This window comes from Hyposmocoma kahamanoa, unplaced genomic scaffold (genome assembly GCF_003589595.1).
Source record: "Hyposmocoma kahamanoa isolate Upper Pololo Valley unplaced genomic scaffold, ASM358959v1 86, whole genome shotgun sequence".
NCBI lineage: Eukaryota > Metazoa > Arthropoda > Insecta > Lepidoptera > Cosmopterigidae > Hyposmocoma > Hyposmocoma kahamanoa.
Genome location: NW_020654289.1, coordinates 2189178 through 2212314, shown reverse-complemented (window position 1 = coordinate 2212314; position 23137 = coordinate 2189178). Strand labels below are relative to the sequence as shown.

The 23137-nt window shown below is 36.5% G+C and overlaps 2 protein-coding genes across 2 annotated transcripts; both read left to right on the top strand.

The window, feature by feature from the left end:
- The first annotated feature begins 4218 nt into the window (after positions 1-4218).
- On the top strand, positions 4219-9018 carry LOC113234848 (chromatin assembly factor 1 subunit A). The gene is made up of 6 exons (XM_026470370.1): positions 4219-5513; positions 5598-5753; positions 6028-6481; positions 7149-7324; positions 8124-8285; positions 8439-9018. The coding sequence occupies exons 1-6, from the start codon at positions 4353-4355 to the stop codon at positions 8892-8894; spliced, it is 2565 nt and encodes an 854-aa protein (XP_026326155.1). The 5' UTR covers positions 4219-4352; the 3' UTR covers positions 8895-9018.
- Positions 9019-9658: 640 nt separating this feature from the next.
- On the top strand, positions 9659-21351 carry LOC113234761 (dual specificity mitogen-activated protein kinase kinase dSOR1). Its single transcript, XM_026470229.1, has 8 exons — positions 9659-9792; positions 10882-11051; positions 14354-14629; positions 15437-15630; positions 17579-17743; positions 17994-18161; positions 19456-19611; positions 20720-21351. Exons 1-7 carry the CDS (start codon positions 9674-9676, stop codon positions 19573-19575), a joined length of 1212 nt encoding a protein of 403 aa, XP_026326014.1. The 5' UTR covers positions 9659-9673; the 3' UTR covers positions 19576-19611; positions 20720-21351.
- Positions 21352-23137: the final 1786 nt, after the last annotated feature.

The following is a 23137-nucleotide window of genomic DNA, read 5'->3' as shown; positions in this document are numbered from 1 at the left end:
TACGCTCACCATTGTATGTATATGGCCTTTAATTATAACATGTTTTTAAATCTGCAATAAATAATTAATATATTTTTGAAACGGTCTTTTAATAGGTACTCTTCAATTTGCTATCCCGAAAGAATTTGATGATTTTTATTTTTTAAGATCTTAACTTTATGACGTCGTATACTTTGATTGGATTTTTCAATAATATATCTTTACCACGGCATGCGGAAAATCGTAACCACAAAATCTGATTTACTTAGATTTCTGTGTTGAAATAAAATGGAATCTTACACGTACGTTCAAATCGGTTAAGTAATTTAGTACTTAGCGGTAAAGGAATAGAGAACACACACCTCCACATCGTCGCTACACTCATTGTCCAGGTATATGTTTTTGCCGTAAGACGTACGATCTTATTCTCCACTATTTGCCGTATGTCTTCCGAATATAACTCATTGACAAAATCAGACTGACATGACCTACCGCTAAGACTGGTTACGACAGCAGCAGGAAATGAACGATTGAAACCAACACCGTCAATAATCGAAAATATCGGTTGTTCATCCATTTTTTCCAGAAACATTGAAGTTCATTTCGTGAAAGTTGACTTATTAGTTTAGTGACGAAATTGGTTTCAACGTGCGACATTATAACCGTCCTGACTTTGTCGTAGTAGGGTAAAAAAAATATGATGAAGTTATGAAGTTATGAAACTCAACCTACGTATTTCGTGTTGTATAAGTTTTCTTTTTCAATTCACATACGATTTAAAAGTGGATAGCCACGACCTGTACGCTGGCCTTCAATTTAACTGTGGTTACACACTTAACTACCGACCGCTATTTAATTGAAAGGACCGGATGGTGCCCGTACACGACATTCGGGACGTCATACCGCATGTAAAATAATATGACAAGTAGTCCAATCACAGATTGTTTAATAATCACTACGTAACAGATACGTCACTCTCATATAGAATCGAAAATACCTAAGCTATATATAATATAATAGCCTACTAAATCTGACTAATGACACCAGGAAATAGGACCCTGAACACGCGCCCAGAGAGGTGAAAATAACGTTATCAACTGCGAGACAGGACGAACAAGTCGTGCGCCAATCATAGCTTTAAATTGCAAAGATCTTAGGGTCGTATTCCAGAACTCTACTCAATGCTCAAGTCAGGATTTGAGCAGACTTAAGTATGATTTCAAGCACTGGAAATACGACCCTAATGGCAAGGACTTGAGTATGATTTTCAGTGCTCACCGCAATACTCAAGTCTTGACTTGAGTATTGAGTAGAGTTCTGGAATACGATCCTTATCAAGGCGACTTTAAGCATCGATGCAAACGCGCGATTGCATCGCTACACTTGGGATTTGTAACAGCTCTTAGAGCCACAGAAACAGTGCCCGTTACCCTGAGACAGAAGTTGACAAGTCCCACGTGCTTGTAATTTCGCCAGCACTCTTAGCCTTCGAAACTGGAACGCAGAGCTCACATTAGCGCTTGGCGGCAAAAATAGACAAGGAGGAAGTACTTCTCTAGACAAACTCTTGCACAAAGAACTCTATGGCTACTAGGTTGATGATGAACAGAAACTGTGAAATTTTAGAACTCTATACATGTAAAGGAAGTACTTAAACTTCTCGAAAGAAAGTACGTCAACAAGCTCATATTAAGTTATCTGTTACAACTTTTCTATAGATAATGAGATAAGTTATAATCGAGGTTTTGGTTAAATTTACAAATTTGAGCGTTCATTTAAATTTACTAAGGCCTGTTCGCCCAAGGGCAATACCAAATTAAAGTAATAGATAAGATAAGTTAATCCAAAGTCCTAAACTTTTGAATAAGGCCATGTCCATGTGCAATGTTCGCACAGCGGTATTTAATAAGTATGGAATTATTCATTGTTGTCGCATGTAAACCTTATTTTTATTTATAGGAACAGGCCAGGTATTTAAAAGTAAATTGGTTTCTGGCTCAAAAGGCCTTATGTATCCAGAGCATTGGAATGTAAATTCATCGACGACATAAACATATTTTTTTTTCTATATGATACTAATAGTAGGATTTTTCTATCGAACTTGGACTTCGACTAAGTAAAAATGGCGATCTAAACAAGTTTTTTTCGTATTTATAAAAAAAGAAATGACGAAGTAATTTCAAAGTTTAATTTAATTTCTTGCTTTGGCGAAGTGCGTTTAAAAAAAAAACAAAACCTTACAAAAAACTTGTTTAGTTCGCCATTTTTGTTCAGTCGAAATCAAAATTCGTTTTGTAAATCTCAGCCTTACTAATGGGACAAACAAGTCGTGCTCCTGATGGTCAGCGACACGCCTGTCTATATAACAGTTGCCGTGCCACTCAGAGCTTTTAATCTCAAAGATATACTACCGATTCGTCGTTTCGGTCGGTCTGCAACGACACACGTGTCGTGAAGATAAAATTAAATCGTCCCGTATATTAGAGCCTTTACAACTATGATTGAGTAGTTTGGAAGGAAAATTTATTAGGGGCAATCCTTCTGGGAACAGACGATGCATACCCATGCGATATACCTTGTAGTTCCTGGATATTAACATTTAGTATAATTATCAATATAAGATCATGTTTGCATTTACAAAACCTGTATTTAGCACATCATTATAATTATTATCTACCTACCCAGCAAGTATTTATTACAATAAGCAAGTAAGCAGTATGAACCGAAACTGGTGCCTATGAAACAAATTCTCGGCATTCAACTGGCTTTTGGTTTAAGGTAACGCCTGATCAAAAAGTTTATGCACGTATTCGTTTACGTTTAAAAATATGATTAGATGAGTCTTTATGCACAGGCGTTTATATTCTCACTCAGCTTGTCAGCCGATATATTAATATTTTACGCCAGTAATGTCGGTTAACTAAATCAATAAATAATTATACTAGTATTGGCTAATACCGCCGCTATTTAATCAGTTTTTTAAAGAAAAATATTCTAAAGCAAGGTAGAACAATTTACATAATATAACATGTATAAAACTGAAAATGAAATATACAAAACAGTTTTTTTTATCCATGACAGGCAGATAACTTCGTTTCACCTAATATAAAATGGAACCCAAACGTGAAGGAACCTAGTGCAGAGTGCAGTGTTGATGCAATCGCTGCCCTAGTCACTTCTACCTTGCATGCCTACAAGATGCCTCTTCCCGCTTCGTTTGAACAGTGCACTCCAGACATCACCAAGCGTACGATAACAAACAAGTTGACGAGACCAATAAACAGTTGAGGAGTTGAGTAGTCTTTCTTTTTTTTCATAGTATCAAGTGACGGGCCGAACAAGTTGTGCGCCTGGTGGTAAGCGACATGCCTAGCCATGGCAGTTGCAGTTCCACTCGGAGCTTTGAATAAAAGATCTTAGGGACACTGCCACTGCGCCCGTCACCATAAGACATAAGTTGACAAGTTCCATGTGCATGTAATTTCACCAGCACTCTTAGCCTTCGAAACTAAACGCAGAGCTCACGTTACCGCTTGGCGGCAAAAATAGGTAAGGAGGAGGTATTTCTCTAGACAAACTCTTGCACAAAGAGCTCTAGTACTATTAAAGTCTTTTCCTAATCGATAGGACAAGTGGATGCAAAATAAATATTCATCTTATGACTGAGATCGCTTCATTAACCGGGAAAACAGATGTTGATCTTTATCAAACCTAGTTATAGGAACCATTTCAACGAAATTAGCCTTCAAATGAATCAAAACCCGCTCTAGGATCTATTCAGTCGTTTAAGAGCTAAGAAGACAAAGGCTTCAAACTTATAACTCCCGTCTTTTTGCGTCGGGGCTTTATAAAAGGAATTTTCCTACGCCGATTGTAATTTTGGGCAACAAGTTCAATCTACAAAATCGATTTTGGTGAATTCTGCATTACTCGGTGTTTGACCGAGATAACGATATACATCATATTAAGTGCGAGTGAGATAAACGAAACCTTGATTTTTTTAGCGGTATTTTTAAAGCGGAACATAAAAAAAGTGATGTGATTGGGTTTTCTGAACACACATTACTCTCATATTATCTTACAATTAGAAATTTTTGTACGTGTATCACAAAATTTTTATTTTACGAACAGTGATACAAATTAATTATGTGTTCAAGAAGTAAATAAATGGCTTATTAGGTTTTTATAATTTCGGTTGGGATTTAATGAATGATATATTTGAGCGTACCTGGAACTCCCGCGTTTTTCGTTGATCTGTCAAAAGTTCATCGTGTTGTAGAAATGTTTTTTATTTACTCTTCATTAATTTAATTGTATTTATCACAGAATCAGAGTGTTTTGTGGCATTTTAGACTAAATAGTGTCTAGTAAACATGAAGGCAAATAAGTCTCCTGACGGTGTAGAAGTTACACCATCGAAAAAGAAGTTAAAGCAAGGACGGCTTCCTTTCATGTTAATCAGTGATGTTTCGCCGAAGGCTGCTGCTCCTGAAGGACGTAAGAGAAAGCTATCTGTGCCTGACGTGGAGCCTGTAACTAAGGTTGGTAAAATTAGTAAGGAGAATGATTTGACCGACGATTTGGTTGTAATCAGTGATGACGATGGCAAAGATACATCAAAGCCTCAGAATGACGATAAACCTCAGAACCCTTACGTGAAGTTGGTAGATACAGCATGGAAAAAGAAACTACAGAAGGGTAAAACCCCGAAAAAATCTAAGCAATCTACAAAAAAGCTTTCAAAGGGCAAGAATAGATGTTCCAAAGAAAACACTGCAGAAAATGTCCATGACAAGGAGAGTGCTGATGTTGAAATGGTGGAAGTCGAAGTGCAAGTCCATAAAGAACTAACAAAAAATGATTCCAACGACCAAAGCTTGCCAAATGCTAACAAGGAAGCACTGCAAAATAACGAAAGTGATCCCAAAACCGACCTTTCGTCAGATAATAAAGATTTACAATCAAAGGAGTCAGAAACGTCATACATACGAAAGACCCGACCTGGTAAATCCAGTAATAAATACAAGTCTTCATTGAGAGCTAAAAATTCACTAGAGAAATCAGTAAACTCTGAATCTTTCCAAGAAGCTAAACCATCACCTCAAAAATCTGTAAAGGAACCATCACCTGCTGTCACAAGTTCATCTGTGAAACCGACGCAAATTGAAAGTGAAATCATATCTATAGATGATTCAAATAATTCCTCAGATGTCCATAAGGACGAGCCTAATATAAAAGAGAGTTTCCAAGAACCTGAGCAGTCTTCAGATACAGAACATGGCAAAACTATTGAAAATGAACAGAAAATAAATGATAATACTGTGACTCCAAAACGCAGTACAAGAAACAAGACAAAATTGGAAGAAACAAATACATCCATTATTTCGACAGCTAGTTCCAAACTTGACGAGTCAATGTCATCAACACCTGGGACTCCTAAACAAAACAAAAGTTCAGTTAATTTAGACGAATCCATGAATGACTCAACAGCAAACTTATCAAACATCTCTGTTAGTAATTTAACTCCTAAACAAGTGAGTCAGTCAACTTTATTTTCAATATGTCCCTGAAATGTCTGTGTAGAATAGTTACAATTAATTTTTTCTGATTTATTTCAGCTACAAAAGAAAATAGAATCTGCAAAAAAGAAAGAAGAAAGAGAAAAAGAAAGATTGGAGCGGGAAAAGAAAAAACAACAAGAGAAAGATGAAAGAGCCAGACAGAAACAGGAAAAGGAGGATCAAAGGAAAAAAGAACGAGAAGAGAAAGAGGAAGCTAAAAAAAGAGAAAAAGAAGAAAAAGAGGAACAAAAGAAAAAAGAAAGAGAAGACAGAGAGAAGCAAAAAGAGCTTTTGAAAAGTAAATTTTTTATTTTGTTTAGGTTTTTTATATAATATTGTACTCAATTAATAAACATATTTTGTATACTTGGGCAAATTGCCAATCAACTATGAACTCTTTAGTGTCTTAAGTTGCATCATACACCTCACAGTACATCATACAGTACAAATTCAAGTTATTCATTTATATGTTATATTTATTTCAGAGGAGAAAGAGGAAAAAGAAGAACAAAAAAAGAAAGAAAGAGAGGACAAAGAGGAGCAAAAAAGAAAAGAAAAAGAGGCACGGGAAGAGGAGAAGCGAAAAAAACAAGAAGCATTAGAACTGGAAAAACAGGAACAAGAGCTTAAGAAGAAGAAGGCAGCAGAAGCATTTGTTAACTTCTTTGTACCTAAACAAAAAATTGAAAAGGAGCAAGTAGGTCCTGTAAGCAAAAGCAGTGTTCTATCCAGCTTCACAATTAAAGTTGATATGAGACTAGCTCCTATTATCAGAGTAGATTTGTCTACTGTGAAGAAAGAAGCTCTAGACAAGTGTCTCAACGAGCAAAACACATCAGAAAGCTATCTTAAATGCTTGAAGGAAGGAACTAGTAAACCACTGTCAAGTGGTAAAACATGGCCAATGAGTGATAAAGATGATGATGATGTTATGATTGTTGGTAAGTTGGTACATATTGATCTTCAGGAGTCTGTAATATTAAGTGTTGATTCTGAAGAAAAAGATAAGTTGTTAATTGTGAAGGAAAACATTGTGCGCAAACCCGCTTACAAGAGTTGCCTCAGAACTGTTTTGCAACAGATGAAGTATTACACATTGCGTCAGCATAGGTTGTTAAATATTTGGAGAATTGAAAGAAGTATTAATAACATGTATCTGTGTGCTCTCTGGCATCAGTAGACTATAATGTTGTGTTGTGTTTATTAACATTTTCACCTACGGGTGCATCAACAGTGGAGCACAGATAACTCGCTCAGCCAGACATAATGCGACACGCTCGAAGTCCACCCTGTCTTGAGAGAAAGTGCTAAAGTTATTGTTTCTGCTCTGTGCAATAATAAATTTAAGTTGTGCAGCTCATTTGGAAGAAATAAAACATAATCAAGGCCAAAAATGTTTATTTCAAAAAGCAAACTAGAATTTTAATTTAAAAACTAGAACTGTTGTGCTAGCCCTACTGTAAGGAACCCATGACGTTATTCAAAAAACAAATATACGCGATTTATATCCGAAACAATGTATCATTTCCAATGCTGAATTTATACATAAAGAATTCTTTAATATTTGTTTTTGTTTGTTGTAAATTTCGTATTTTTTAACATTTCCAGAAGATGAATTGCCTCCAATAGATAGTACTGGAGAGATTATAACCTGCGATTCAGTACAACGTGAGAAACTACGCCCGAAACTGCTGAGTTTCCACGAAAACCGTCGTCCGCCGTACTGGGGCACTTGGAGAAAAAAGAGCACTTTTGTCAAGCCAAGAAGACCGTTTGGGCAGGAGGTAGATTCAAACATTCTTTTACCTTGTAAAGGCTGACAGTTTTAGGTTATACCTTATAAACAGAACCTCATTTACGAATTTTTTCTATTCCACTAACGACACAAACATTGCTAAAACTGGTTCACTGTTGTGCGATCTTCATAGATTTTTTTTTTATATTATCACGTGACGGGACGAACGTGTCGTGCGCCTGTTGGTAAGCTTTACGTCTGTTCATAACAGTTGCAGTGCCACTCAGAGCTTTACGTCTGTTCATAAGAGCTCACTCAGAGCTTAAAGCTCTATCTATCTATATATATCTATTGTAAAGGTCTGAGGGGCACTGGCACTGCGCCCGTCACCCTGATAAGTCGCACGTCACACAAGTTGATAAGTCCCATGTGCCTGTAATTTCACCAGGACCCTTACGCGTCAAAACCAGAACACAGTAATGCTGACATTACTGCTTGGCGGCAGAAATAGGTCAGGTGGCAGTACTTCACTGGATGAACTCTTTCACAAGGAGCTCTTCTGCTACTAAATTATTATGTACACAAATATAGTTATTATAAATTACATAAAACTGAATTCAGTTTTAATGCATGGAAAAAGGACATCTCTTGCAAAAAAGAGAACAAATTCAGTGAAGACTTCATATCATTTGCATCTAGTTTATTAATCTTAGGATACCTAGGATATGATACCTACATGTTAGAGATATTTAGACTTTCGATGATACATAAGTAGACTGGCCTTAGTCAAGGTGCGCTAGTGTCCAGCTCAAGGATGTATGTTAAAGAATGATTTGTGAATCTTTTAGAAGCAACTAGACTATGAAGTGGACAGTGATGATGACTGGGAGGAAGAACAGGAGGGTGAGAGCCTGGATGGCAGCGCGTGCGGCAGCGACGACGATACAGGCGCTGATGATTATGAGATCGACAATGAAGTGTTCGTGCCTCATGGCTATCTTAGTGACGAGGTGAGTATTTTATCGGAAGCAACTATAATTTCAGAAATATGCTAACTGTAATGGTTTTATGAGATGGTAGTGAAAATATTTTTGTTTAAATTATAGTTGCACCTGGTAATACACAAATTTTGAAGCTAATGAGTACATGAAATTGTTTTTCAGGAAGCAACAATGGACAAGGAAGACATGTTATCCCTCACGCCAGAAACGCAAAAAGCGAGATTGAAGCATCTTGAGGACGAATTCGAGACTGAGTTGAAAAAACCAACAGAGAAATTGAAACCTAGACTGTATGGCCTCCTTTGGGAGGATGCTAATGGTGGGAAACCAGAAAACTGCGTTGACGCACTTTGGAATTACTTTGGGAAGTTCTCTATGATTATGAATGATCCGACATCTTTACTACAGCCGGCTAATGAGCCAGAGGAAGGCGAAAAGAAAAAAGTAAAGAAGAAGAAAATTGTAATAGAAGGAGAAGAACTGAGTGCTAAAACTGAGAAAAAGAAAAAGGCAAAATCCGAAAACAAGGAAAGCAAAAAGCCTAAACCAGAACCTAAGAAAGCTGTGGCTAATCAACCAGGAATAAACTCATTCCTAACTAAACTGAAGACTACATGAATTTGTCTAGATTGTTTTCTTGATAGATTTTAAGTTAATTATTTTCAAATGTATCTTTTGATAAGATCTTTCATATTAAAGTAACATGTAAAGCTGTATTCTATTTCTATTTTTTATTATGGTGTTTCAAGTTAGTGAGAGAGCCTGAGTATAATTAGAATTTCGCTGAAGACTACTGTTTCTGGATAACATTAGTATTGTTGTTGAATGTAATTGTATAATTCTTATGCTGTAAATACGGATGTCTTAGTTTTAAGTTCATTGCGCGGACAAATAATTATTCAATAAACAATAGTAACTTCAATTCTAGATATTTTCTTTCTTTTCACAAGATATATAAATAACGTACTTTTAAAATGCTATATTAATGTTTTAAAGCATTCTTTAAAATATTTTCATAATTTGAATTGAAGCTATTCATATAAACTATGCTTGGATTTTTCCGCACAAAGAGATTATAAATGAAATAAAGTCTTTTTTTTCTTTTTCTCTAATCGATTAAAACAGATATCGATTCAATATTTCTTTGTCACCCACGAAGGTCATTGGCACAGCACAACAAACGTCACTCATTTGTCCCATCTCTATCTTGTCATGTCAGAATCAGATTATTTTTTGCGAGTGACGAATTTTCATTTGGTATTTTCATGTTTCCCTTGTCTATTTTGAAATTAATACCGAAAATATTGTGATTGGGTGTTAATTGTAGGGATTTTGTGTTTTGTTGATGAGGGGGCAAGCGCTATCATTCTCAATGCCGTGACGAAACTGTGTTGAAGATGAATAAGATGTCGAAAAATAAATTAAATCTTACCCTCCCACCAGGGTCGATAGACATGGCTCCGGCTGTAACACCGTCTAATATGACACCCCAGCTGAAGTCTGCCACTGCCAACGAGTACGTACTACCTGTTGTTCCTAAATATATACTAAAGTTCTTTTGCACAAGTGTCAGCAGTTCATTACGTTTAGATTCATTTATTATGTTTGGACGCAAAAATAAACCTTGGTTATAGTAAAATTCTTGAACCGGCTGTCTCTGATAGTAAATAAATACGTCATCATTTAATAAAATCGCTCAGAAACCACATTGCACCTATCAAATGAGTATATTATGTCAATTGAATGAATTTTAAAATATTCTATTGTGTTCTATGGTGTAAAAATTTGCTAATGATCAATACCATGTGTGTCAATAAGTGAAAAAATGAGAAAAAATAAGTTACATATATATTTTAATTTATTTTTTCCATAGGAATGAAACTATTTTTCCGGATTTAAATCGCGTATATTTCTTTTTTCAAACAAACCGACGTTTCGGGCCCTTTACAGGTCCCGTGGTCACGGTTGACTGACTGACTGACTTATTTTTTCCAGTCATTGCTTGCATTATTACAACATTGTTTAATTTTATGCTAAACACTATGTGTACAAGGTCTACCAATTAAAAAATGGGATATTATTCAATTTATTATATTTATTACATCTATGTCCTTTAATTTATTAATTAATTAACAAAAAAATTACCTCTATAATGGTGACTCAAGACAGTGTGCTAAGAAAGTTGGCCAGCCTATGATTGTTTTTTATAATACCCAGTGGTGGGACAAACAAGTTGTGTATCTGGTCGTAAGCAACATGCCTGACCATAGTATTTGTAGTGCTACTCGGAGCTTTAAATCACAACGATTTGAGGTTTTGAATGAAACTCTCTAAATAACTTATTTACCTCAATATTGTAATTAGTTATTAGTTAAGATAAATATTATTTTCAAAGTAATTGTACTTGCTCTTGACCATTAGGCCTGGATCAAAATAGGCAGATGATGCCTATTCAGTAGCGTCTTTAATATACTAGGGTCGTATTCGCTTGAAAATCCAGTTTTTTACGTTATTACAAATTCGGTAGCAAGCTCTTAGTGATCAATTAACTGACCAAGCATTTGTTATGTAAATGGATTGTAATGCCGAGCTATGCTTTCTCCAGGCGACAGGGCCTTGCAGGGAAGTCAAAGACCAGCATTGAAGCTTTGACAGAGCGGCTGGAACAGATCGAGATGGACGACACGCAACGACGCCGCATCGAGGTCTTTCTCTGCCAGAAAGAAAAGATTGGAGAGCTGAGCGATGATGACTTTGAGAAGCTTGGGGAATTGGGTTTGTATTATTGTCTGATTATTTAGGGTGATCCCTCTCAAGCCTGGGGAAAATGATAGATGTGTGTCATCAACAGACAATAGTGTATGACAATGTTCATGTATAGAAATGGTGAAATTACACGCAAATGGGACTTGTTAACTTATGTCTCAGGGTGACGGCTGCAGTGGCAGTGCACCACACTTTGCGATTTAAAGAGCTGAGTGCACTGCAACTGTTATGGACAGGCGTGTAGCTTACCATCAGGCGCACGACTTGTTCGTCCCATCACTTAATATTATTTAAAATAGTATATAATTAATTACTCATTGTTATAACTTACATTTTAGACTCAAACATACAAAATGTATCTAATTATATTTTGTAAAATACTTATAATCAAGCAAGCCAAGATACGAAAGGTTTTAAATTGGAATACTCCAGTAGGACCAATTTGGGAAATTAACTTTCTAAATTGGTTCTGGTCCTGGTGTTCTGGGTCGCGTGAATTCTGTTGGTCCTCTGGTATTCATCATACAGGGAACTTCCTACTTAAAAATCAAGCAATTGATGCACTGATACACCATAATTTTAAAAAAGTATTGCCAATGGAGTTGGCAACTAAGGCATAGAGAATAATTAAAATAGATAAAGCAAAACAACACCCAGGTTGGTGGCTAAAAAAATTTGGTATAATCCCTTTAATGCTAACTTTGTTTTAAAGATGTTATATTAATCTCACTTCATCATAGTTTAGTGAGAAGAAATCCCTCTATGGAATACACTAGTTGTTTTAAGTTATTTTTATTTATTATGGCACAACTACAGATAATAAACTACAAATAAAACTTAGAATTGTTACATATGTAACATAAATGTCAAATATTGGGCAGCGAGCGAAAACAGGAATGTAGATTCTGCCACAAGGCAGATGAAACTCCTGTTCTTCTACTCACCCAATGCTACCTCCTGATGGGCATACAAAGTTCCATACTGGGAAGGCGCATGCCACAACCAGAGGACATTAAATCTGTTAGAGCCAGGAAAGTCCTTCAATTCTTCAATACTGGCAGCCTTGGCTCTGCACTGTAATTAGTGGATATCACAATAGATCAGTCAATGGTCGCAGTGATGAGGGGATGCATAGGCCCTGAATGAAGCCACCCTATTAATAACATAAATTTTTCATGCAATTATAATTGTAAATTTCAGTAAAAGGAAAATTATATATATTAACGTGCTGAAACTAGAGTACATTGTGGTTTTGAAGGATATGGTACATACTATGAACATAATATGTATTGTACAATTGGCACATCCTGCATAATAGTGTATTTGTGATTGCATTAAAATTATTTTTTTTTGTAAACAATGAAGTGGTTACTCACATACTTACAATTGTGTTGTGACTTAGTTTATCTGGCGATTGCGTATCTTCTGATGAAAGCATACAAAGTAAAGTGTACTATTTATCTACTTCTTAGGTTTTCACATTCGCTACACGTATTAAATAGAAATTGAGGTCCATTGAAACCAGGCTCACAGACTAATCTCGGCTGTGGCATTCGCTGAGTAGATCCTTCTGTGTACGCCACAGTCTCACACATGAAACCTATGTCAAATTGTGTTGATTATTTTAATTTCACATGTTTCCCTTATTATTTATTGCATTAATTTTGTTTTTAAATTTTCTTTCTTCAGTTCTATTTTTGTGTTGTAGTGTTGCAATAATGGCGTATTTTATTCTAAATGAAACTACTTTTTCCGGATCTAAAGCGCCGTACCTATGTTTTTCCAAACAATACCTTTTGCTGACGTTGAAATGTTGGATTGTTTAAAAAACAAATGTACCTAAGCTATTTAGATGTCCAAAACGCAGTTTCATTTCCATTGAATCACTATTTGTTCTAGTTATACATTTCGACATTGTTTGCGACTGGTTGTTTACACTTGGAAGGAATGAAGATAATCGTTATTAGCTTTAGTCACAATTGCAACTTAAAATAAAACTGGAAATGGACGACATGAAATTGCGTGTTTTTTTTTGTTTTGTGTCCAACTGCGATCAGACCTTGAACTATAAACAGATCTGTGCTATAGTTTTATGTCGTTTGTAATAAAGAGTCCTGTGACTCTTTTCTTCCTTATTAATTAAATGGCAGATTGTGTTCTACTGATTCAACTTTCCAGTATTCTTGACTTTTACAAACGACTCACATCGTTGAAATTAGTTAACGTGTTCGAATTATCGGAACCGACCCTAACGATGCACAGCTGAAATATTATCAACTATTTCAATATTCTAAAGCTGGGTTATAATGATATGTCAAAAAATTGTTTTATCCCTTAGCCGCATATTGGTTTGCGGACGGCAGTAATCGAGACTTATGCTTTTTTTACGTGTCAGTACCTCCTGTTTCACAGTTGGCATTTCAAGATAGTCATGTATTTCCTGGGCTCTTACAAACCAAGGTGATTGGACTACATGTAGTCTTTAGTACACCATTTTGGAAGCGCTGAAGAATTTCCACATTAGAGGTGCTGGCAGATCCCCTCATCTCCAATGCATATGTCCATATCGGTTTTAATACCGACTTATACAACAATAGCTTATGTCTCAACTGATGACCTTGACTTTCTACCCATTATCCTCAGCATAGATCTAAATTTGTTGATCAATATATCCTGTTTTGCTTTGATGTGATGTTTCCATGTTAGTCTACTGTCCAGGTACTGAACAGTATTAACATGAGGTAAGGTCTGGTTGATTTAATTCCACCTTCCCCTTTCCTCCATCGGCGGACTAGATGGGGTTCCTACCCCATGTTGCGGTTATTCCAAGGATTTGCACGAAGCTTTTCGCTTCTACATTTATATGGCGAACAGCCATGGTGTGGAATTCCCTATCTTCAGACGTATTCCCTGAATTCTTGGACCTTATCAAGGCGAGAGGCATTATTTAGGTTTGCACGCTACATCGTCGACCTCATCGTCACTTTCCGTCTAATGAGAAGGAGGTCAAATGCATATTTATTTTTATTAAGTGTTACAAACGATAAAATGTTTTGTACCCGACTAAAAATCCTTTTATTGGATATTGAATTGTACAGTGTCGATGAGTTACTTTTGAAACAATTTTAATTTTATTTTATTCGACAAGCAGTAGTTATACTACTTTATTTTATATTCATTATTATTATTATAATTTTATTACTGACGATCATAGTTATCCCTTGACATTGTGTTTCCAATTGCAATATTGTGACATTGATAACATGAAATAAACGATTCTATTCTATTGTATTCTATTCTATTTATTCCAGGCCAAGGTAATGGTGGTGTAGTCATGAAAGTTCGCCACAAGTCAACTGGTCTAATCATGGCTCGCAAGCTTATCCACCTAGAAGTCAAGCCTGCCATCAAGAAGCAAATCATCAGGGAGCTCAAAGTCCTTCACGAATGCAACTTTGCGCACATAGTCGGTTTCTATGGAGCTTTCTACAGTGATGGTGAAATATCTATCTGCATGGAGTACATGGATGGTGGTTCCCTTGATCTGATATTGAAGAAGGCTGGCCGAATTCCTGAATCTATTCTAGGTATGTATTAGTCATTTTGTGAGTCATGCTTACTTTCTTGTTAGTTGACTCATCGGATTATAGGCTATTGTTAAGTTTTCCACGAAATGGTTTTTTCCAACATTTTTGTTATACGGTTAATTCATCATCCATTCGTACGAATCATTTCTGCCTTCCTTGTGCATATGGAAAAGAAATGGAATGCACTGCCGCCATCTATGTTTTAAGGACGTAATATTTGATTCAATTTTCTACTTCGTTCCGAACCATATTGCCTCTAATTCATAGGTTTAAAACAATAATGAAACAAAAACTTTATACTAAAGATTATTATGCAGCTTCTGCGTACTTCGATGACAATAATCCTTGGTATATGATATTTGAAATAAAATTATTGTAAATGATAAAATTATACATATGTTTATTTACATGGAGATAGATGGATTCTGCCTTCGGAATGAGCATCCAGTTAATAGCCTAGTATCAGAATTTAGATATATTCTTTGACCAACGTTATCCGTCGCGGGATAAGTACTTCCGTTCGTGAACTACCTTTCGAGCACTGATGTCCTGTCGAGTGGGTAGCATAATGTGCGCAGTGTTTTTCAATTTAATATTGTAATCTCACTTTTTCTTAATTATACTTTTGCTTTTATTTTTTAAAATTAAAGTAAGCGCTTTGGTAGTGTAAATAGCTTTCAAGTATTTTCAATAAATAAATATACAGACTTCAACCAGTATGACGGTGTAATTTGCTTACCTATGAAATGAAGATTGTTTAAATTTAAGTCCAAAGTAGTTATTATCCTCTGTATATTTTGTTTGCAGGAACTATAACATCGGCAGTGCTAAAAGGCTTGAGCTACCTTCGTGACAAGCACGCGATCATGCACCGTGACGTGAAGCCGTCCAACATCCTTGTCAACAGCAATGGGGAGATCAAGATCTGCGACTTTGGCGTCTCCGGCCAGCTCATCGACTCCATGGCCAACTCCTTTGTTGGCACCAGGAGTTATATGTCGGTGAGTGACGTCATTACAATAGCAATTTGGGCTCAAAAGTGGTGTAAGGTTAATTTTTTTCTACAATATTACTTGGAATGATTACTAACGTTACGTTATTATTTTACATTTGGATGCTATTTTCATGAATAAAATATATTTAATTAGGTTTTTTTTATACTTACTATGTACTTTACAAGAATAATTATGTAATTTAGTCATTGACTTACAATTATATGGACGTCGGGTCCGCGCTAAAAAGTGTCCGCACTTGTAAGGCGCTAAAGTCGTATACAGAGCGCGACACTCCGCTTTAGTCTTCATTTGTTCGACTGACAGCGCGATACTTTTTTTTTATTTTTTTATTGTGACTCAGCAAAATGACTGCACCGCGCCTGATGGAAAGTGCGAATACAGTCCAGAGATGAGAGTAACGGATGGAAAACACAAATATCTTCACTCCGTCACTATCACTACTGCGATGACATTACAATTTAAATTTCGAATAGGTTGACTTGGGACATTTTTTTCGTGATTTTTGTATTAGACCCGTCGTCCATTTATTTGTAAGTCAATGAATTTAGTATAATAATTTTCATGTAAGGGTGCGTTCCAATTACGTCGTAACGTTTTATTTATCGTTGGACGACTGTCGCGTCTAGCCTGTTCCCATAACACGACTATCTGTCGTGACTGTGTCATGGATGTTTATTTTATCGTTGAACGACTGTCGTGTGTAGCTGTACCACTAGATCGTGACGAAAAATTATTGGTTCCCGGCACCTGGCTTGTCGTTTGCACGACGTTTTTATCGTGACATTTTATTTATCGTCTGACGATAGTCGTTCTACTTTTTCTCATTGGCACGACAGTCTGTCGTCGTAACGTCAAAAAAGTCGTGAACGACAGTTAATCGTGTTAATATGTGAACAACTTCATTTAAATATACAAGCATTGACACTTTAAACTGCACGACTATCTGTCGTCACGACGTAATGGGAACGCGCCCTTACATGAAAATTGTTATACTAAATTACATAATTATTTTTTTAAAGTACATAATTGTCTTACACTACTTTTTCGCATATGATTGTAGCGTCATCGGATTTACATAGTATACCCAATTTCAAGTCGATTGGCCAAGTGGAATAATATACTTTTTTTGCGTTAGGGGTGCAAGATGGCACTTTGTTGTACACATGTAAATGTCTTTTTTTTTTCTTTGAAAGCAAATTGCCTTTATGTAAAAGAGATTTGAATCCAAACATAGAAAAAATGCACCCATGCTATAAACACACTTCTGCCATCTTGCTGGTAGCTTTCTGTTGTGATCGAATGATCACAACAGAAATCTACCAGCACAACAAATGTTGAATGTGATCGAATTAAAGTAGTGGAGTTAAATTAAGTAATAGCATAATAAAATAAGACAGGGATTAAACAAACGTAACGTCTTGTAGAAAGGGCTAAAGCGCCATTTTGAATATTTGACACAGATCCGACGTTGACAAGCAGCCGATGGCGACTGACGGGGTGGCGGGCATTTTAATAACTACAGAGCTTCAGTTCAAAAACCAAAAATTTTGCAGTTTCTCTGTAGTACTTAAACAGAAATGTCTCCATATAAACATGATGTGCAAAGTTACACATTTTATTCTTAAATAACTCGTTTCAGATTTTTATTTTAGCCTGTTTTCAGAATTTTGTATGATCCGGTGAAGTACATCCTGTCGTGTAACAAATTAGCACATTCTTTATATTTAATATTAAATACCTAACAATCCATTTGATGTAGCAAAACAGTTTATCCCGCTTCTCCTCCAGTGACTGGTAGTGGTGGTCGAGTGGTGTGATGTGGCAGGTCACGCCTAATAGACTATTGTTTTCTGCTAATGCTATAATATACCGTGTGGTATTGAAATGCACATTTTTGCCTATGAGATTTATGGGTTAAATTGAATTTTTACAGCCTGAGCGTCTGCAAGGCACTCACTATTCTGTGCAATCGGATATCTGGTCTCTCGGTCTTTCGCTGGTGGAGATGGCCATCGGCATGTACCCCATCCCGCCACCAGACGCTAAAACGCTAGCGGCTATCTTTGGTGGACAAAACGAAGACCATTCTCCGGGTCAGGTAAAAATAAAATTAATAAAAGCACATTGCGAATGTAAAGTTGAACATGCTACCATATAATTATCAGTAGAGCTCGTAGTGAAAGAGCTCGTCCAGGGAAGTACTGCCATCTTACCTATTTTTGCCATGCTAATGTGAGCATTACTGTGTTCCGGTTTTGATGGGTAATGGTGCTGGTGGAATTAGAGCTACATGGGATTTGTCAACTTATACTGTTTAAAACGAGTCACCTAATCGCCATCTCCACCAGGCACCGAACTCGCCCCGGCCGATGGCCATCTTCGAGCTGCTGGACTACATCGTGAACGAGCCGCCACCCAAACTGCCGGCCGGCATCTTCTCCGACGCCTTCAAGGACTTCGTCGACCGCTGCCTCAAGAAGAACCCCGACGAGCGCGCGGACCTGAAAACCTTGATGGTACGCCGTTCTTTGTTTAACATTTTGCCTTACGTCATTAACGTAGCTTTTAAATTCTAAAGACATAACAGTGTGGTCCGCCCTATAGCTGGATAGTATTTCTGAACCCATGAAACGACTTTGGGTGTACGAGATTAAAAAAGGCATTAAGAATGACATTGCATGTTAGCTTGATCATCGCTCAGATCGTTTTGTTGACTGGTACACAAATAGTGTACGCACATTGTCTGGTGCAGACGGTCTGGATCAGATTGTCTGATGCAGGGATGCAGAAACAATTACTGTCAAATAAGTAATACTTTTAAAAAACCTCTACTAATTTTTAACGCCTCACGACTAGTCTAGTTTTTTAACCCTCAAGTCTTGAGTCATAAGTCTAAAACTGAAGACTAATTCAAGTCGAAGTCTTTTAACCTTATGAAGCTTAAAAGACTTATAGGACTAGAACGACTGGTGCCTCATAGCCTTAGGAGTCGCGAGTCATGAGCCGTATGGCGTGATTGCATTTCTACTCATAAGGTATTTATTTTACGATTTTTATTATAAGTAAATAAACGTGATTATTTACTACATACTACTTACGTCATTTTTATTTATAAACTTCGGGTTTAATAAGACATAAAATAGGTTTAAGTCCTTTTGCAAACAACTCGAGTCGTTTAAGTCTTTTGAGTCTTTTAGTAAAACTCGAACTCCCAGTCTTAATTTTAGAGTCGCGTCCTGTAAAATGGAGTCGAGTCGTTATAAAACGCCTTAAAAGACTGAGTCTCTTTCGTCACTAAATATGAAGCTTCATTCGTATCATGCGTTTTTTGATTTGGTTGAGTATTACGTATTTCACAATAGTTGCTTCATACGGAAGTCGGATGGAAAACGGGAGTAGGCCCCTGAAATGGCTGGAACGTATAATATTGTCAGGTGAAGGCTGCCTGAAACATATTGCCCGGATCACATTGTCTGGTATACAGTTTGTTTTGTCGGATTGTCAGGTGCAGACTGTCTGAAACATATTGCCTGGAACAGATTGTTGGGATCGGATTGTGTGGTGCAGATTTCGGGGTCAGATTATCATGTGCAGACTGCCTGAAACATATTTTCTGGATCAGATTATCTGATATTCAGATTGTTTGGATTTGATTGTCTGGCGCAGACGGTCTGGGTCACATTACCATGTGCAGACTGCCTGAAACATATTTTCTGGATCTAATTTATATGAGACAGATTGTCTGGTGCTGATGATTCTGGTGCTGACGTTTGTTCTTGAGATTAGAGATACTGGTGTCTGTGTGCGCAGAACCACGAGTGGATCCGCAAGGCGGACGCGGAGAAGGTGGACATCGCGGGATGGGTGTGCAAGACGATGGACCTGATGCCTTCTACGCCCAACTCTAACGTGTCTCCTTTTTCTTCATAAGCTGCAAGAAGTGCATACTTTCATCAGCGAAAAAGGGTAAGTCTTTGAGCAGTGTACCTTGTAGAAGGTATTGGACCATCTACTTATCTGAAACTATGTTAAGTGCAAATTTAGTATACAAAACCAAAAAGTACTTTTGCTATGGGGATCCCCTCTCTCGAATTGAGGGGAAATTCTGCTGCTTTGTAAGTTTTGTATAGAACAAAGACATTTATAGATGCTACAGCACAAAATGATTCAAATTTCAAAAATATTACATCATAACCATTGACTTACAAATAAATGGACGACGGGTCTAATCCACAAACTACGAAAAAAATGTCCCAAGTCAACCTATTTAAACGTAGTGACATGTAAAGGAACATGAAAAAGCTAAAACGTTGAATTTAAATTGTAATGTCATCGCAGTACTGTCTAATTTTGCTTGCTTCGCTGTCAGTCGCACAAACGAAGACTAGAGCGTGAATGACGCTCTGTATACGATTTTAACGCCCTATAAGTTCGGACACTTTTTAGCGCGGACCCGACGTCCATATAGTTGTAAGTCAATGTACACAACAATTTCATTTTTGGTTTTTCAATGTCATGGACGCTTTCGTCATACCGGACACTTCATACAACGGTAGAAAGTTATGAGCCTACTACGAATACGTATAACAAGGTGCTGTCTGCACACGCGCAAATGTGTGCGTGAAGTGATAGTGTAACCAGTCACTTTCTTACTTGTATTATTTATTCTCAGTATCGAGTTCTTAGGTTTTTGGCGATTGTTACATACAGGAAATTAAACTATATTTCCGGATTTAAATCGCGTACATTTGTTTTTTTAAAGAAACCGGTTTTGTTGGAAGAAACAAATACCTATACGCGATTTAAATCCGGAAAAATAGTTTCATTTCTATATTTATTATCTAAACATTTAAACTGTTTAAATATCGGCGACGTTCTTAACGAATAACTCGTTGAGAGCCTTGTTGCCGTTCCATCAATGTAGGAACAATATGCCCAGCGAGGTGTGGTATTTAAGCCTCGGGAGAGGCTCGTTACTTTTTTATTCTCTGCTTTCATCTCGAAACAAAGAAAGGAAAGGCACCCCAGGGCACGTCTATGGATCGGTATAAATGTGTATGCTGTTGGTTTTCAGGTCAAAACATTTCCCAAGAGAGAGCGGGCGAAACGATCAGTGAGGACGCTGGCGCGGAGGAGTAGCCCCAGACCACGCGATGACAGATAGCAGTATGTCAACTCTAGGCACCATTACCGACTGACAGCCACACACCGTCGCCAATAGACGCGTCTACCCTTATAACTACGACTGGCCAAATGTACAAGCGTTTGAACATGTTAAGCAGACCTGGAATATGCTGTTCATTCGCGTTAAGAATGCGGTACACAATTTTCACATCACGTGATATCTAAGTTACAAGATTCGTCAGTTTGAATTTCTTGCTGCATGTCACGTGATAATAGAGCCATGTGATTGGTTACTTTAAATTTAGTACTCCATTCTTTATGCAAATTAGATGTAACGTGCTTTGACGCCGATGACGTAGTCGTTACAGGTTATTGGGTATCGCGTCTCCACAAAAACCCATTTTACATTGTTGTAACATTAGCACAATTCAAACTTCTGTCATCGAATATAACACTCGAAATTAATAAATTTAATTTATAGAATTGGCTAAACTTAAGATAATAAAATTTTGTAGGATTACAACGTGTTACGCTACAGGGAACGAAAATGTTACATACAACGATAGGCGCTTTCCTGGCCGTATACAGGTTATATGACCACGCGAAGGCAATTGGATTTATACCTCGTTCGCCCTACTTTTTCGTCCCATATAATTTCTTCAAGTGAAGTTAAAAAAAAACTTCAAAAGGATTTGCATATACAAAAAAAAAAAGGAATCAAAAATGGGGCGAAATGGAATATTTGGGTCTAATAAGTGAGATTAAACGTCGTGGGGCGAACGCGGTACGAATAATCAAGCGTGTACCGGAAACATCAAGGGCTGAATAGATAGGGGTATAATACTAAAACAAAGTGCACTCGTCGACGAACTAATCGAGTTAAACGAAACTTAAAACAACTGTATCGATAAATGGTCAAGTAGAGTTGATTTAACTAGTCGCAAGTCGAAAATGTTTGTAGTGTTTTGACATGTTTTTCTTTGCTGAAAGTGCGTAATTCATGGCAGCTGATATTCGTTGTTTAAATAGTTTAGACTCGTGACGTTGAGTCCTGGAATACTCAAACGGTCGCAGGCTCCTCGACGGGCGTGGGAGCGTTCCAGCACTCGAGCGGAATCTGTAAAATAGTGCATTTTTTAGAAATTACATTAAAAAAAAATTAAAAACGAAAAAATCGTAGGTATGTTTTTTTTTCTATTTGACGTGATGCACTGTTGCGTTTGGTTTGTTGTGTTAGTTCGCTTGTTTTGGTGAGCGTTTAGTTTCCCCGCCCTTTCCGAGCACTTAGTGTAGTTGCATTTGTATTCAGCCACTCGTGATGTTTGCGCTTTTGAATCACTCTTTTTTTTAACACATTGAATGAAATAAAAAATCGTAAAATATTAATTGTTACGGAAAAAAAATTACATTTTACTGATGTAAATAACTGATTTTCGTTTGAACTGTACGCGACGCTAGTTTGTATTAAAGGCTATGAATTTATTGTTTTAAGAATTTTAATTACAAAGTTTCGCTTATACATTTTTTTTTGTAGCAACACTTAGCTTCGAAACGCCATTTTACTTTTTTTTAAACTCACGAAATCCCGCATGTTTTTAAAGCATTGTTGTAGCTTAGTGGTCACTATTGTTTGCCAGGTCTTCCTGTTTTCGTAGCATTTAGGGGTAATTAAATTTTTTTATAAAGTTATTAAATGATTTATTTTGTGATAAAAGTTATTTTTTAGATGTAATGTTACGTGTGTGTCATGGATTTTTTAAATGGAAAGTGTTATGCCTTTTCGAAGTACATGAGCGTTAAAATGGTTTTATTAACTCAGCTGTTGTTGCATATTCGGTGCTTTTTATGATAATATGGTGTAAATTTTTTGAAATTATATTTTCAAAGGTACACTTATCAAAAAAAATTGAGGCTACTTTATATGGATTTATCTGTCTTGCTGAATAAGTTGTTTTTTATATAGGAAATGAAACTATTTTGTCAGATCTAAATCGTCTATTTGTTTTTTTTTTCAAACAAACTCACGTTTCGGGCCCTTTACAGGTCCCATGGTCACGGTTGACTGAGGTGGTACAGTCATCAACCAGTTACGTCTAATATTAATGCAAACTTTTTTTACTATTGTTACAAAAAGTATTAAACACCTTGTTTTTAAATTTTCCAAAGAAACATTCCAATTTACGCTACACATTTCAGAAAATTATTTTATTTTAACATTTTTTTTTAAATTAATTTTATTGTTATTAAGATTTTATTGAATATCAGAATGTTGAACCACCATGATATTCAATTATTTTTTGTGAAATTACTCCAATAGTTAGCTATAATTATTAAACAAAGACCGAACACTTATAAAAAGAATATTTTC

Bases quoted from the DNA above. Each gene is read 5' to 3' on its own strand.
- LOC113234848 (XM_026470370.1), top strand. From the start codon at position 4,353: ATGAAGGCAAATAAGTCTCCTGACGGTGTAGAAGTTACACCATCGAAA. The intron at 7,325-8,123 runs GTAGATTCAAAC...TGAATCTTTTAG, and splicing joins GAAGACCGTTTGGGCAGGAG to AAGCAACTAGACTATGAAGT. The intron at 8,286-8,438 runs GTGAGTATTTTA...ATTGTTTTTCAG, and splicing joins ATGGCTATCTTAGTGACGAG to GAAGCAACAATGGACAAGGA.
- LOC113234761 (XM_026470229.1), top strand. From the start codon at position 9,674: ATGAATAAGATGTCGAAAAATAAATTAAATCTTACCCTCCCACCAGGG. The intron at 9,793-10,881 runs GTACGTACTACC...TGCTTTCTCCAG, and splicing joins AAGTCTGCCACTGCCAACGA to GCGACAGGGCCTTGCAGGGA. The intron at 14,630-15,436 runs GTATGTATTAGT...TTTTGTTTGCAG, and splicing joins AATTCCTGAATCTATTCTAG to GAACTATAACATCGGCAGTG.